Below are 14,119 nucleotides of genomic sequence, written 5' to 3' on the forward strand. Positions count from 1 at the left end.
GGTTTATCAGTCAAAATCTATCTTTCTCCAAATGTTGTGTTCCGTCAAAAATAATGAATCTGAGAAAATCATAACTTTATAAAAAGTATATTTTGAGCTCCCAATGCTTTAAAACAAGAGCTTAAGTTCTATGTTGTTAAAAAACAATTTGCATAAACAGATTATTTAAATTGTTAATTGCGGGTTTATCAGTGTATATAATTTAAGTCTTACAAATTAATATTCTTTTTGCTCGTATTTGTTTGTTACTTTTGCTAAAAATAATTATTACTACAAAATACTTATCATTGTAAAAAATAAAAAGTACTTTTTTAAAAATATTTTATCCTTACTTATCCTAATAAATATCTTACAGAAATAAAAAAAATCGATTAAAGAATAAATAAAAACAATTTAATCAAATAAACATTGATATTAGTATTAATATTTTGTTGTAGGGTGTGCAAAAAGTTTGAAGTAAAAGAGAGTAGGACACTAACCCTCACATTATCCCAAAACCAAAATCAATAATAGCTCCATTCCCAGGTCTATTACCTCCGCCGTCGCAGCCCTGCACTACCGGAAAAAATGGACAAAAACAAAAAGAAGAAGAAAAACCTAACCCCAGAAGTCCAATTTCGCTTAAACCTAGACAACTGTTCAAAAACCAAAGATCTTTCAACTGCCATCTCCTTATATGAATCTGCTCTTTCAACAATCCGCTTTTCCAATAACCACTTCAACTCTTTTCTTTACATCTGCTCCAACGCTGTTTCAGACCCATCAACTAAAAATCCCGCTATCGAATTCGGGTTTCGAATCTTTGATCATATGGTTTCGAGTAATGTAACCCCCAATGAGGCTACTGTCACGGCTGTTGCTAGGCTTGCGGCTGCAACTGATGATGGTGATAAAGCGTTTGAGTTAGCTAAAGGAGTGGGGAATTGTGGGAAGTTAAGGACTTATGGGCCGGCTTTGTTTTGTTATTGTAAGATGGGTGAGGCTGATAAGGCCTATCAAGTGGAAGATCACATGAGGTCTATTGGATTGCAACTTGAGGAAGCTGAGCTTGTTGGTTTGTTAAAAGTGAGTTCTTTCTTTGTTTTTATATTTTCCTAGTTATTGCTAATTAGCTAATTAATGAGCGTTTTGGTAATTTCAATTGTAGTTTGTTTAGATGGTGATTCAAGATATAGTCTTTTTGCACCATGTATTTTGTTTGTGGAAAAGACTAATTGGTACACTGGTTGATGGTTCAATGAATTGTAATATGCATATTTTTATTTTATGTTTGTACTTTTATCTTCCAAGTTATTACATATTGGAATAGATGGGCCAGAATAGAGTGGAGTGGTTAAACATGATTCATATAGCTAATCCAGACTAGTTTTGCACTGCTTTGCATTTGACATTTGTCAAAACTTTTTGTCTCTTGGTTTTGCTGTTTATTAAGATCTCTGGGTTAGGCTTCAATTCTGTTTGTGGTTGGAGTGTGGGTGGGGTGGGATTGCTAGGTTGTACTCAACTAGAAGAATGTACCATGTTGGTGTTTAGTGGGAAAGAGGAATGTATACACCGGTCAATAGTTCAGTAAGTTGTAATATGCTGATTTCTGTTTAACGTTTGTACTTAAACCTTCACATTATTCGGTATAGGAGTGAAATGGGGGCTAATAGAGAGGAATAGTTATATAGGATTCATAATGCTGTCTCCAACTATTTAGGATTGAGGCATAGTTTGTTGATTGTACTTTTACCTTCTTTCAGGTGAGTGTTGTGAAAGAAAGGGAAGAGAAGGTCTATCAATATTTACATAAACTGAGAATGTCAGTTAGGAGTGTAAGTGCGTCAGCAGCAGAAATCATACAGAGTTGGTTTGAAGGGGAAGTGGCAGCTAAGTTGGGGTTATCCGACTGGGACAAGGGTCAGGTGAAAGAAGCAATTTTACAAAATGGAGGAGGGTGGCACGGTCGTGGATGGCTTGGAAAGGGTAAATGGATTGTACAGAGGTCCCAAATAGCTCCAGATGGGAGGTGTCTAACTTGTCAGGAACGGTTGGTTTGTGTTGATATTGACAAAGCAGAGACAGAAAGATTTGCGGAGGCAGTTGCTTCTTTGGCTATGGAAAGGGAAGTCCATTCCAATTTTAAGGAATTTCAGGTGAGGAAGTTATGTCATTCAAACGTGACATATATGCTGCATCTTTCATTTATTTTCAGAGTTTTTGCCTAACTTTTCCCTGAATTGCTTAGGACTGGTTGGAAAAGCATTCAGAATATGATGCTGTAGTGGATGCAGCAAATGTTGGGCTCTATCAGCAGAACTTTGCTGAGGGTGGATTTAGTATTGCACAGGTTGTAAATATTAAGTTTGCTATTTACTGACCTTTCATTTGGTTCCTCCATTTCATGTTGTTAAGACAGCATTTTTGACTCATGTTCCATCATGTATTGCAATAGAGCAGCTTGTCACTGTTGTGAAAGAATTGCATAGCAGAAGCAACAAGTGGCCACTGGTTGTATTACATAAGAAGCGTCTTCGTGCACTTCTTGAGAATGCTTACTATAGAGAGTTGCTTGAGGAGTGGATAAATGAAAAAGTACTTTATGGAACACCCTTTGGATCCAATGATGACTGGTAAAAGCCAAAGACTTTATGAACCTCTGTTCTCCCCTCTTCACTAGGTTTATTTTTAAAATATTCTAATGATCAATGAAAAATTGAATTTAGCAATGTTGTATCACATTGATTTCCTTCACCTTTATCACTTCACCTTTTTACATTGTTGAGACCTCTTGTAGTCATCATTTGTCTAGCTTTTCTTGTGCCTCCTGCCAGAATATGCAACACTTAGTTTTTTACCTGAGAATTGGGAAAACGCCGTTTTTCTTCTTGTCCATTTGACTGGTCATATTATTTTCCTATAGAATCTCAGTAAATCTACGCTATCTGACATAGTGCAATATGATATAGGTACTGGCTTTATGCAGCAGTTAAACGTAAGTGTTTGCTCGTGACAAATGATGAAATGAGAGATCATATTTTTGAGCTCCTTGGGAGTAGCTTTTTTGCCATATGGAAAGAAAGACATCAGGTTCAATTGCTTAAAGAATTTATTCTTCCAAATATTGATTCCATTCTTTATACTCATTTTATGTTTTTATGGATTCTTAAAAGTTAATTTATGTCCTATAACTTTTGTTTTCATACTTTTCCTACAATTGAACTCCATTGTTCAGATGATAGATTGAATGTGAAAATTGATAGGATTTGGATGATGTTATAGTTTATTTTCTTCTTCTAATTTGGGAAAAATGCTATCAATTGATATGTAATAGAAAGGCTTTAAATCCCTTGAGTTCTTGAATTAAAAATACTCTCAGGTTATTAAAAAATTATCTCAAACTACCTTCAATGGCAGAAACAGTTGGCTGTCTATAATTTCCGGGACAAATGAAATGAATCAGAAAATTTACTTCTTGGTGCCTTGCATTTCTGTTTTTCCTCTTCATCGAAAATGTTAAGTAGATGTAATTCATCATAGTAGATCAAGTCAACAAAAGAACATTATTCAGTGGCATGATTAAGCTATAGGAAGACACATTAGTTATTTGAGCCAATTAATTTTGATCCATATTTTCCACACAGAAGCTGGTCCGGACACCACTAAAAAAACCTTGATCCGTATTTTGCATGTAAATTGGTCTAGTAACTTGTGATCTTATGCCGGTCATGCTGCTGATGTTTCTGTGAGTTGTGATCCTTGTTTTGGCATTATTTATCCCATTACTCAACCAACCTAAACTAGACCCTGTCTGTAGGCTTTTTATGCTCTCCCCTCTTACAATTCTTATACTTAGTGGGTATTTTATTAGATGTTTCATAATTATGATAAACGTGGCAGTGGCACACCCTATTTCTCTGGGAAAAAAGAAATTATTTTGACAAGTTGATGTATCATGGTAATTTTGTAGGTCAAATACACTTTTGTTAAAGGGGAGTCAAAGCTTCTGATGCCACCCACATATTCTGTTGTCATTCAGGTATTCTATCTTGTTCTCATTCCCTATTAAACTGTGTTCTTTCCTTGACCGATGTTTCTTGTTCTTGATACGTACTAGTCTATGCAAAGGGTGACTGTCAGCATCTCGATTATGTCTTTTCTTCGTGTCTCCTATTATTCACTTAATGTTAAATATACATTTTCTTTTATTTTCCTGGTGTTTTGGGAAAGAGAATAAATGCAGCAAGCAGGGTTTCATCTGATTCTTGAGGCCAGATGATAAACTAATAAATATCTATATGCTATAGATATAGGCTCTCACTTCCCATGACCCAGCCAACTCTATTAACGTGCTTGATGCTTATTGGAGTGGTTTAAAAGGGGTAATGTGGATGAAGTTATACAGTTTTTTTGTCTCTTTGTCAAGAAAGAAAAAAAGTGACATCTTTCTTTTTTGCTGAGTAGTGAGTTGAAATGATCAAGATATCTTTAACCGTTGATACCTGACCTAAGTGATTAATACTTGTATCAATTCTTGGGGAGTTTGATCTTTTTCCTTAACTTTCATCTAATACCATATTGGATATCCCTTCACAAATTTCTGGATGACATAACTTTAAATTTTTTGGATTGTTAAACGGAAAATGATCTAATATGACCTATTGTTAATTCCTAGTTTTACTTGATGATCAGTTAGCTTAAGTTATTTAGTATATTTTGAGTTTCCAAATAAATGTAATAATGCGACAGTATTGTTAGTGTTTGGATGTTTACATCTCATATATTATTTTACGTCTATCTCAGGAATCAGAGAATGGGTCGTGGCATGTGCCTTTGGCGGGTGAAGTTGCTGAGGAGTCTTCAAGGTCATGGCTCTGCATGAGCAGACACGATAAGCAGCATACAAGTGTAGAAGCTGCCGAAGTTAGTGAACTTGTATGCAGTGATCAAATTGAAGACTCTTGCCATTCAGATAGTTTTGCAAGTCAGAATGGCTTAAATACATGTTCTGGTTTGGCTGGTAAGAGGAAAGAGAGATCCCCATCTCCATCTCACTCCAGTCTACAATCTTGAAAATTTAAAGGTGATACCTTTTCAAAACCTTACCAACTGCATTGCATTATGGGTTCTCCAGTCACACCAACTCAACTGTTTCCTCACCAAGTTAACTCCTCCCCAAACCAATCAAATTAATGAACTGGGGAAAATTTACTTGTGTGCGTGTTCCTCAAATGAACACAAAAGATTTGAAATATTGCATAATCCCATCATGTAATGCAGCTTCTGGTCAAGACTGTTGTACTAAATTAATTTATTTGAGATGTCAAAGCTGAAACATTATAAGTATGATCGACTGCCACAGGGATACATATCTTTATCACCACTCGGGTTTATTCCTACTACAAAAACCCCCCAACATATTTAAGTATTTGCTTGCAGGGGTTTTATCTTGTTATTACCTATTCTTTGAAATTCTAATATGCAAAAGGCTGTGATTATCCCAGTTTACGTCTTAGCATGTAATATGAGGTGTGCGAAGCCTATAAATTCTTGTTGCAATGGATGTTGTTTATCAACTTTCAAGCTTCCAAAATTGATATGGAGCCGTAACCTTAATTGTGGAAATAAGAATGCTTTAGACATTAAAAAATGTGAATTACTTATATAAAAGAGAAGACAGCTTGAAGAAGAATTTCATATAGATGTGCTTTCGATCGAAATAACATTCATCTACAGGAACATTTGGTTTATGTATCCCTACGGATACAACAAATTAAAAATGGATACATTGAATTGAAAGTGATAAGTATCATAAACAAAGGAGACGTGGTACACTCTTCACGCCTTATCAATTAAACCATCAAAGTAGAAACATAAATTGTTTGAAGTGGTAAACAATCCCTCCCTCCCCCCCCCCCCCGCTTTAATCACTTAAATACATATTTTACCACGCCAGGTACGTGAGTGTCCATAAAATAATCCTCCCAGTTGATGCTCTTGGGATCAAAGTTGAACACGTCTATTTCAATACCAGCCTCCTTCGCTGCTCTACGTAATTTTTCTGTGTTCATGTCATCAAATCTGTCATAAAATTTCCAACATTATTACGTATCAATGCAGAGAGAGATCTTGATTAAACAAAAAGATGAGTTTGACTCTGTATATAAAGATATGTACGTATTTACTTACATTCCTTTGAAGAATAAATAGGGCCCGTAAAGATCTATCAACCGCATCACAAAATTGATTTTCCGGTGAAGCTCCAAATATTTGCCTTGAAAGTATTGGCAGAGTGTTGTGTTCACTATTTCTAATACCTGTAGATGAACAGTTTTAATTACTACTAATTACAGATAATTATACCATTTCGAACAAGAAAATATCTTTTTTTGTTATTCATTTAGGTCTATCTGTTTGGCATAAGTGAAAATGAAACCAAACCTTCAAAGGAAGCAAGTAATGAAGAGCCATATATCTGTGAAAGCTATCCATTGTACTCAAAACAGTAACTTTTCCAACAATGACTGGTTTCCCATCCTTGTTAATCCATGGATTCTCTCTGAAGTAACGCAATCCATAGTCCTGAAGACTAGTGAAATCTATAGGATTAGACACTGACGATCCGACCTGGTATATTATTTGACTTCCTCTTTCGTCCGCATGAGCCATCATGCTTACTATCATTGCATTTACCACCATATCTGCTGGAATCTGCACATAATATATACACCCGTTGAGCCCTCTATAAATTAATTAAAGTCGAGCATCATACGTAAAATGATATTCATAAATCGTTATCTTCATTGAAATATGCTTCAATATATGTAGTGTTAATACTTACTACGTCAATAACGGCTTTAGGGTCGCCGAGGAAGCATGTTAGTTTTCCTTTACCATATCCAACTGCTAAACTATCAATGGTTCTGCATGTCCCGAAGAAGAGGAGTCACTTATATATCTCAATGGAAAAACGCCAATTATATTAATATAAATAAAAAAAGTTCATGAATATTCTTCGTTTCAAGTTTCAACAAATAAAATAAAAAATACGTGGAGTATTGATTAATATTTATATACCTTATACCTTCAACCCAACCAGGGAAAGGCTCTTGGAAGGTACTAGTAATTATAGTAGGACGAAGGATTACAAGAGGTATATCTTCTTTCAAGTTTCCCAATAGCATCTCTCCCATTGCTTTTGTGAATACATAGGTGTTGGGCCATCCATACTTTCTTGCTCTTCACAAGAAAGTGCAAGAGAATATATTAGCGAAATGTTACTCTAGTTTTGATATTATCATGATATGTGCTTGTGCCGGTGGAGGTAGCAAGTACACTGTGGAATTAGTCGCTCCCGAACACCACAACTATATAAAAAAATAGAAATTAGAAATAGTTTAGGGAAGATACCTTTCAATGCCAAGCTCCTTCATGGCTGAAGTAATAGAGTTTTCAGAAGAACCCTCAGCTTTGAGTTGTTTCAATGTTTCCTCCATAACTTTCTTCTCTTTATCAATATCTAGTCCTGATGTACCGTTCAGGGTCTCCCCCATGTTATAGGGCGTCTCCAATATCAACCCTGCCTTCTCCCCAGATACAAATGCTATAGAATATTACAAATGTAATTAATTAGTCACCTTCTTAATTACTTTTCCTTCTCCTTGAAATAGAATCAATCTAGTAGAGTAACTAGTTTCTAGGTTTATCAATTAGAAATGTTCATCATTTGTTTTCAAAAAGAAAGTCATAACACTAGCAGACTCGAAAATTAATAATTGAAAGAGGTAAGGTACCGTATTCCTCTCTCTTGCATGTATTCCTTTACTGATTGGAATTTAATAAACAAGTACTTAATACTATAATCCATTAATCCCTTTTAAAGGAAAAGTAACAAATTAAAGCACAAAAACCTTAATATTCTAAATGCAATATTACACTTCAGTTTTGTTGTAGTCTGGATGATAAGAATAAATCATCGCAATAGATTAATCAATATTAAAGGATAAACATAGCAAAAAGTTAGAGGAGAAAAAAGGACCCAAGAAAATGAGGTGAAAGGTACCAACCAGTTGACACGTGAAGAAGAACCTTTAATTTACTACACTTTTTGGCAAAGTCGACTACGAATATAGCTCCAAACGTATTGAGATCCAACGCCACATCGTATCTGAGAATTGAAAACTATTGGTATAAGACTAATTCAAATATAATTTAATTTGCATTGGCTGAAAACTTGTAAATCTTTTTCCTGCTGGTTATCCGCCTTATTTTTTAGACAATTAGTTTCATTTATTATGAACATTACATGTCTCACACTATCAAGGTATAAATTACACTGACCTAAATTTGACTAATAAGTAAAACTAAAAGAACTTGGTAGTACGTACCTTTCATCAAAATTGGTAGTCGCAGCTATGTTAACAATAACATCTACTTCCCTCCACATTTGCTGCACCAAATTAGGGTCTTTCACCCCCAAGTTCTCACATGTGATATCACCAGGTATAATCGTGGCCTTTTCTGAGATAAACGTATTCAAATTTGCCCCGTATTTTTCCCTGAGAAGCTTGAATAAGTCCTTTGCCACAGCCTGTTTATTAAAAGTTGAAATTTATGTAGTTGTATTCATGAATTTCACTAAGAAGATTTAAAATATAAAGAAGTAAGCACATGAAGAACCCAAAGGGATTCAACATCTACTAGATATACATAAGCTGAATGTATTTTTATACTATAGTTATTGTATTCATTATATAAAATGAATTTTTTCTAGCAAAGGAATTCAGCTGAACTGAACCTGCTTACGCCGCCACTACTAAAAATAGGGCAAAAATCTACCGTTAAAATCGATCGATGTTGATCGATAATTGACAAAACTCGACCAAAATCAACCGATTCGTGGCAGCCGGTAACTGTGAGGTCGGTAGAGCCAACCGACCGATTTCGGTCGATCAATTAAATTTCACAACTGATTAAAAAAAATCTATCGAAAAAACCGATCGAATTCTGTGTTTTTTTAAATTATGTAATTAAAAAATGCACCATTTGGGAATCGAACCAGTGTCTACTATGGCAGGATGAGATTTTACCACTAAACTATTGGTGCTTTTTTTGGTTTAAGACTTTCTTTTATTTTATTTATACTCTTTACTTGCATTTTCACGTGAAAATAACCAATCAATTTCGGCCGTTTTTTGAATATTAATTTTAATTTACTTTAAATAAAAAATCGACCGAAGTTGGTCAGTTTCATGAAAAATAAATTTTCCGGGAATTCGCATTTTGGCGCAAAAAAAAAAAGACGGGATTCGGTCTGTTTTTTAAAAAGATAATTGAAAAAGAAAATATTTTGGAAAACGTCGGTCAATTGGCCGTAGTCGATTATTGTCGAATTTTTAGTAGTGCACCTAGCTCTGCCCCTAATTGTATCATGTGATTTTAGTAATTGAACCATGCTCTCATACCATAGTATATGTGTTCTATTTACTAATGGACTAACCTTTTAAAGATATAATACATATTTCCCCCTCATTTTATGAATATTTGCAAGGCAAAGGAAGTAAGAAAATATGGAAAGAAATTAATTCGTGAAATAGGCCATCAAAAGAAGAAATTGACTTAATGATGAGTGGTGTGATGTATATCCTCCAGAAATAATGTTATAATTTAGTTGAATGAATTTATATCTTGATAGCTATTGTTGGCCCGACAAGATCAAGTACAAGGATGAAAAAGATTTTTTTTTAAAGGAAGACAACCAAATATGGTATGTAGAATTGTAGATTAAATCCAAGGAAAGGGATGTTCCCCTTATTATATAAAAAAACATATCTTCAGTTTACTGCTCATTTTTCAACTATCATATTCTGCACCTGGACTTGAGTTAGCGCAAAAGTAACTTGTGTCTCATTAGATTCTTTACTTCTCTCTCTCCTTAAAGAATAAGAATAAGTTTTTCCTATGTTTTCGGTTTTTCATCTCGCATTAATCATGATTTTCTTTAAAAAAAGAATTGTATGTTGGAGAGAAGAATGATAACATTCTTGTGAAAATTTTCAACGACCTCAACTTAGATTATATTCTTCCGGGTTAAATGTCCCATATTAGTAGAGGATATGGGCTATAGTTTCAAGGTATATTTTCTTAACAATAATATGGTATTAATCTCAAAGCCATCCCTATTCTTAACATGGTTTATTCAATATTGAATCCTCATATTGTCCACACTTCAATCCCCAAATAGATTTGGACGTCCGAGGTGGGCGGTAGAGTCTTATATTAATTTGTTGAGCGTATGAGATATGATGTCCTTATATGATTATGGACAATCTTTTTGACTATATAAATTTGCTTTTGAAGTGGGGATAGACGGAAGAAATTTTCTGAATAGCAATTTTTTTCTTTTCATGAAAAACTAAAGAACAAATTAAAGAGAAGGAAATTTTCGTTTTTCAAAGACATGATGGAGAACATTTTCACTAGCTTATAGTTGCGCGTACCTCAGTATTGAAACGTTGCAAAGCTGCCTTGTTATCTTTAGCTCTTAAAAGCAGATAGAGCTTCTTCACATTTGGTTGTACTCTGAGTATCTTCTCCACAAAAACTACAACCAAGAACCCCCAAAAAAAAAAAACTTTAAACACCTCATATTAAGAGAATCACAAGAGAGAGACACAGAGAAGAAATGTAGCTTATAAACTAAAAGTACTTTTTGCAAGAAAGCCAGTGGCACCCGTAACAAGAATGGTTCTGTTCTCAAGAAACTTGAGAACACTTGTTAACTCCATTGTAGTAACTCAAGAAAGATAATACAAGAGAAAGACAAGAAAACACTTAATATTGTGTAGCAAGGAGAGTAGAATTAGCCAGGAGAAACCACAACAAAGCAAAGAACTAGGGTGGCATTCATTTTATATACTGTAAATGAGATTGAGTACACGCAAGTTGTTGATATTTTCTATGGTAGATTGAAAAAGTAATGCTATTAGAATTATTTTATTGTTTTTTCCTTGTGACACTAAAGTTTCATATGAAGACATGAATGGTCAGGGGAAACTCAACTTTTTATAAATGCTCTTTGATTTGGTTTGACTTTTCTTATCCTCTTTTCTTTCCCTTGGTTCTTTCTATTGTTGTTGCATGCGAAAGGTCATCTACTTATACATGCAATTCTAAAGAAAATAAACCTATGTGGCAAAACTCTATAAATATTTGGTAAGGGAAGGTTTTACCAATATGATATTTTATTGGTCTATACTTGGTCTAACCTACCATATTTTACTGAAATAGAACACTCCAGTACTTTTTAAAATAAAAAAATATTCGAAAGAAGAAAAAGGAAACATTTTACTAGTATTTTTATGTATTGGAATTAGCTTATATCAAATGCGGATTCAGAATTAAATTCTTACATTAATTTGCCCTTTTGAAATTATGAGTTCGAGTTTCATATTTTTAATATTTTAGTAATTTCTTATATACTTTTTAATGTTCTATGTTAAAAATACCGAGTTAATCCATCGTACAATTAGTCTGGTTGTCTTATGTTTTCAAAATGTGACTTGTGAAATACTCTGAAAATATATCTGTCATTGTCTATAAGAATAATAAATAAGTGTCACGATCCCAAATTTCCCTCCGTAAGATGTCGTGATGACACCTAGTCTCTAAGACCAGGTAAGCCTATCAATGCGGAATAACAATAAAAATATAAAATAAATAAATTTGCAAATTCACATAATTATAACTCCCAAAATCCGGTAGAAATAAGTCACAAGTTTCTAAGAATTTATTCTCAATGTATCTATATATCAGGGTCTAAAGAATAATAAGAAAGCAACATAATGATGATATATGGGGACTCCGGAGTCTGCGGACGCTGGCAGATATACCTCGAAGTCTCCGTACACAGGTAGCTCACTGATGTCTCGGCTGGTAAGATGTACCTGGATCTGCACAAAAAGATGTACATAAGCGTAGTATGAGTACACCACAATGGTACCCGATAAGTGCCAAGCCTAACCTCGGTAGAGTAGTGACGAGGTTAGGTCAGACCCTACTGGAATAATAAAAGACAAGGTAAAATGTTTACCAATATAATAACAATAAAATGATAATAGAAATGAATCAAGTAAGTAGCATGTCACCATTAAATTTCACAGAATAAGGGTACTTTGTGGAAAGAAAACAACAATTTACAACTTTAAGAAAATCACGACAATAATCAAAGGCAACTGTGGCCATAAATAAATATCAACAAGGGCACTCCCGAGGTACCGCCTCGTAGTTCCAAATCATAAATAAATTCATAATATCTCATTTTCTTATATCATCACGGGAGCCTTCACATTTAATTTTAAAGAAAATATTGTTTCCCCGAAATAGCATCCCGCGTTTTAGCCACCCTTATCACACCGCATGACTTCTAGTAGTTTTTCTACTAGCCACGCGTATCAAGTCACCCTTATCTCACCGCATGCATTTCAACACCCAAACCTTATACCACCGCATGCGTAGCAATATCATAATATATCATAATTTACACATCAAGTGTCTAAATAATTCAACTTGCCAAACTAAATCAATAACAATATTTTTTCACAATAAAGAGCTCACGGCTCATGCCAAAATAAATCAACAATAATATTTCTCCAAAATAAAGAGCTCACAGCTCCATCACAATGAGTACAAAAATCTCACAAAATATTCAGCAAAAATAATATTTTACAAATTTAACACCTTGTCTAAATATCAAATTTTTAAATGTAAAATACTTCATTTTAATAATATTTAATTTAAAGAAGATCAACCTCCAATTACTGCACAGAATAAAAGAAACGAAGTTTCAACTAAACAAGTAAAATAATTAGCAGGAAAAGGTCAAGCAAATTTAAAGTATAAAAATCAGATCAATGATGAAGAATATAACATGAATAAATAATTTAATTAATATGCAACAGTGATCTACACACAAAAAAATAATAATATAAACTTCCACATTTAGTCTGTGTACAAACTCGTCACCTCGTATACACGACTTTTAACACATTGCAATTATCACATCAATACCAATCCTAAGGAAATTTCCCTCACACAAGGTTAGACAAGTTACTTACCTTGACTTGTTCCAATTTAATCAAGTAGTATGCCTTTTCCTCGATTTTACGACTCCGATCGACTCGAATCTAGTCATAATTAATTCGATACAATCAACAAAAATTATAGAATCAATTCCATAAGAAAATATTATATTTTCAATAAAAATTCAAAATTAACTCAAAAATTGCCCGTAGGGCCCATGTCTCGGATTCTGGCAAAAGTTACGAAATATGAATTCTCATTCAATAACGAGTCTAACCATACCAAAATGACTAAATTCCGATAACAATTCGACCCTCAAATCCTCAAATCTATCCAAGAGGGTTTCAAAATTTTCCAACTTAAATCACCAATTAAATGTTAAAAACAATGATGGATTCGGGTAATCTAACCAAAATTGAGTTAAGAACACTTACCCGATGTTTTCTCTGAAAATCTCCCAAAAATCGCTTCTTCCCGAGCTCAAATCCGTCAAAAATTTCAGAACTTAAACTCACTGCACAGATTTTTACTCTTCGCGATGGCGAACATCCACTCGCGATCGCGAAGCACAATTTCCACTGCCCAGATTTAACCCTACGCAATCGCAAACAATGCCACGTGATCGTGATGCACAAGATTCCAACTCTACGTGATCGCATCCCTCTTTACGCGATCGCATAGAGCAAACGCGTGGCCCAGCTTCCTCTCAAGTTTTCCCCTACGCGATCGCAAACAATGCCACGCGATCGCAATGCACAAACTGACCCAACCTACGCGATCGCGGTTGACCTCACGCGATCGCGAAGAAGAAAATCAACACTGCCTCAACTAAGCCTACGCGATCGCGTCCCAATCTTCGCGATCGCGATGAAGGTTTGAAATATTAGAAATCAACAGCTACCAGCAGTGCAAAAATGAAGGGAAAAAAAATCAGAATACCATCCGAAACACGCCGGAGCCCCTCGGGACCTCAACCAAATATACCAACTAATCCTAAAATATCATATGGACTTAGTCAAAATCTCAAATCACGTCAAATATCGCTAAAATCACAAAT

At 34.5% G+C, this 14,119-nt stretch overlaps 2 protein-coding genes across 3 annotated transcripts; one reads left to right on the plus strand and one right to left on the minus strand.

Annotated features, from left to right (window-relative positions):
- Nucleotides 1-452: 452 nt before the first annotated feature.
- On the plus strand, nt 453-5,362 carry LOC104120881 (proteinaceous RNase P 2). The gene is made up of 7 exons (XM_009632753.4): nt 453-1,065; nt 1,746-2,138; nt 2,231-2,332; nt 2,443-2,615; nt 2,952-3,072; nt 3,953-4,021; nt 4,786-5,362. Exons 1-7 carry the CDS (start codon nt 568-570, stop codon nt 5,053-5,055), a joined length of 1,626 nt encoding a protein of 541 aa, XP_009631048.1. The 5' UTR covers nt 453-567; the 3' UTR covers nt 5,056-5,362.
- Nucleotides 5,363-5,663: 301 nt separating this feature from the next.
- Nucleotides 5,664-10,988, minus strand: LOC104120891 (alcohol-forming fatty acyl-CoA reductase-like). 2 transcript variants are annotated; one of them, XM_009632763.4, is made up of 10 exons: nt 10,691-10,985; nt 10,482-10,585; nt 8,370-8,572; nt 8,049-8,149; nt 7,393-7,585; nt 7,060-7,221; nt 6,824-6,905; nt 6,424-6,693; nt 6,172-6,299; nt 5,664-6,063 (listed from the first exon to the last, which is right to left on the minus strand). In XM_009632763.4, exons 1-10 carry the CDS (start codon nt 10,767-10,769, stop codon nt 5,910-5,912), a joined length of 1,476 nt encoding a protein of 491 aa, XP_009631058.1. In that variant the 5' UTR covers nt 10,770-10,985; the 3' UTR covers nt 5,664-5,909. The 2 variants fall into 2 exon arrangements, with proteins under 2 accessions (XP_009631058.1, XP_009631061.1); XM_009632766.4 differs by lacking the exon at nt 7,060-7,221 and having other exon boundaries at nt 10,691-10,988.
- Between the last annotated feature and the right edge of the window lie 3,131 nt (nt 10,989-14,119).

Source organism: Nicotiana tomentosiformis, chromosome 6 (genome assembly GCF_000390325.3).
Source record: "Nicotiana tomentosiformis chromosome 6, ASM39032v3, whole genome shotgun sequence".
NCBI classification, from domain to species: Eukaryota; Viridiplantae; Streptophyta; class Magnoliopsida; order Solanales; family Solanaceae; genus Nicotiana; species Nicotiana tomentosiformis.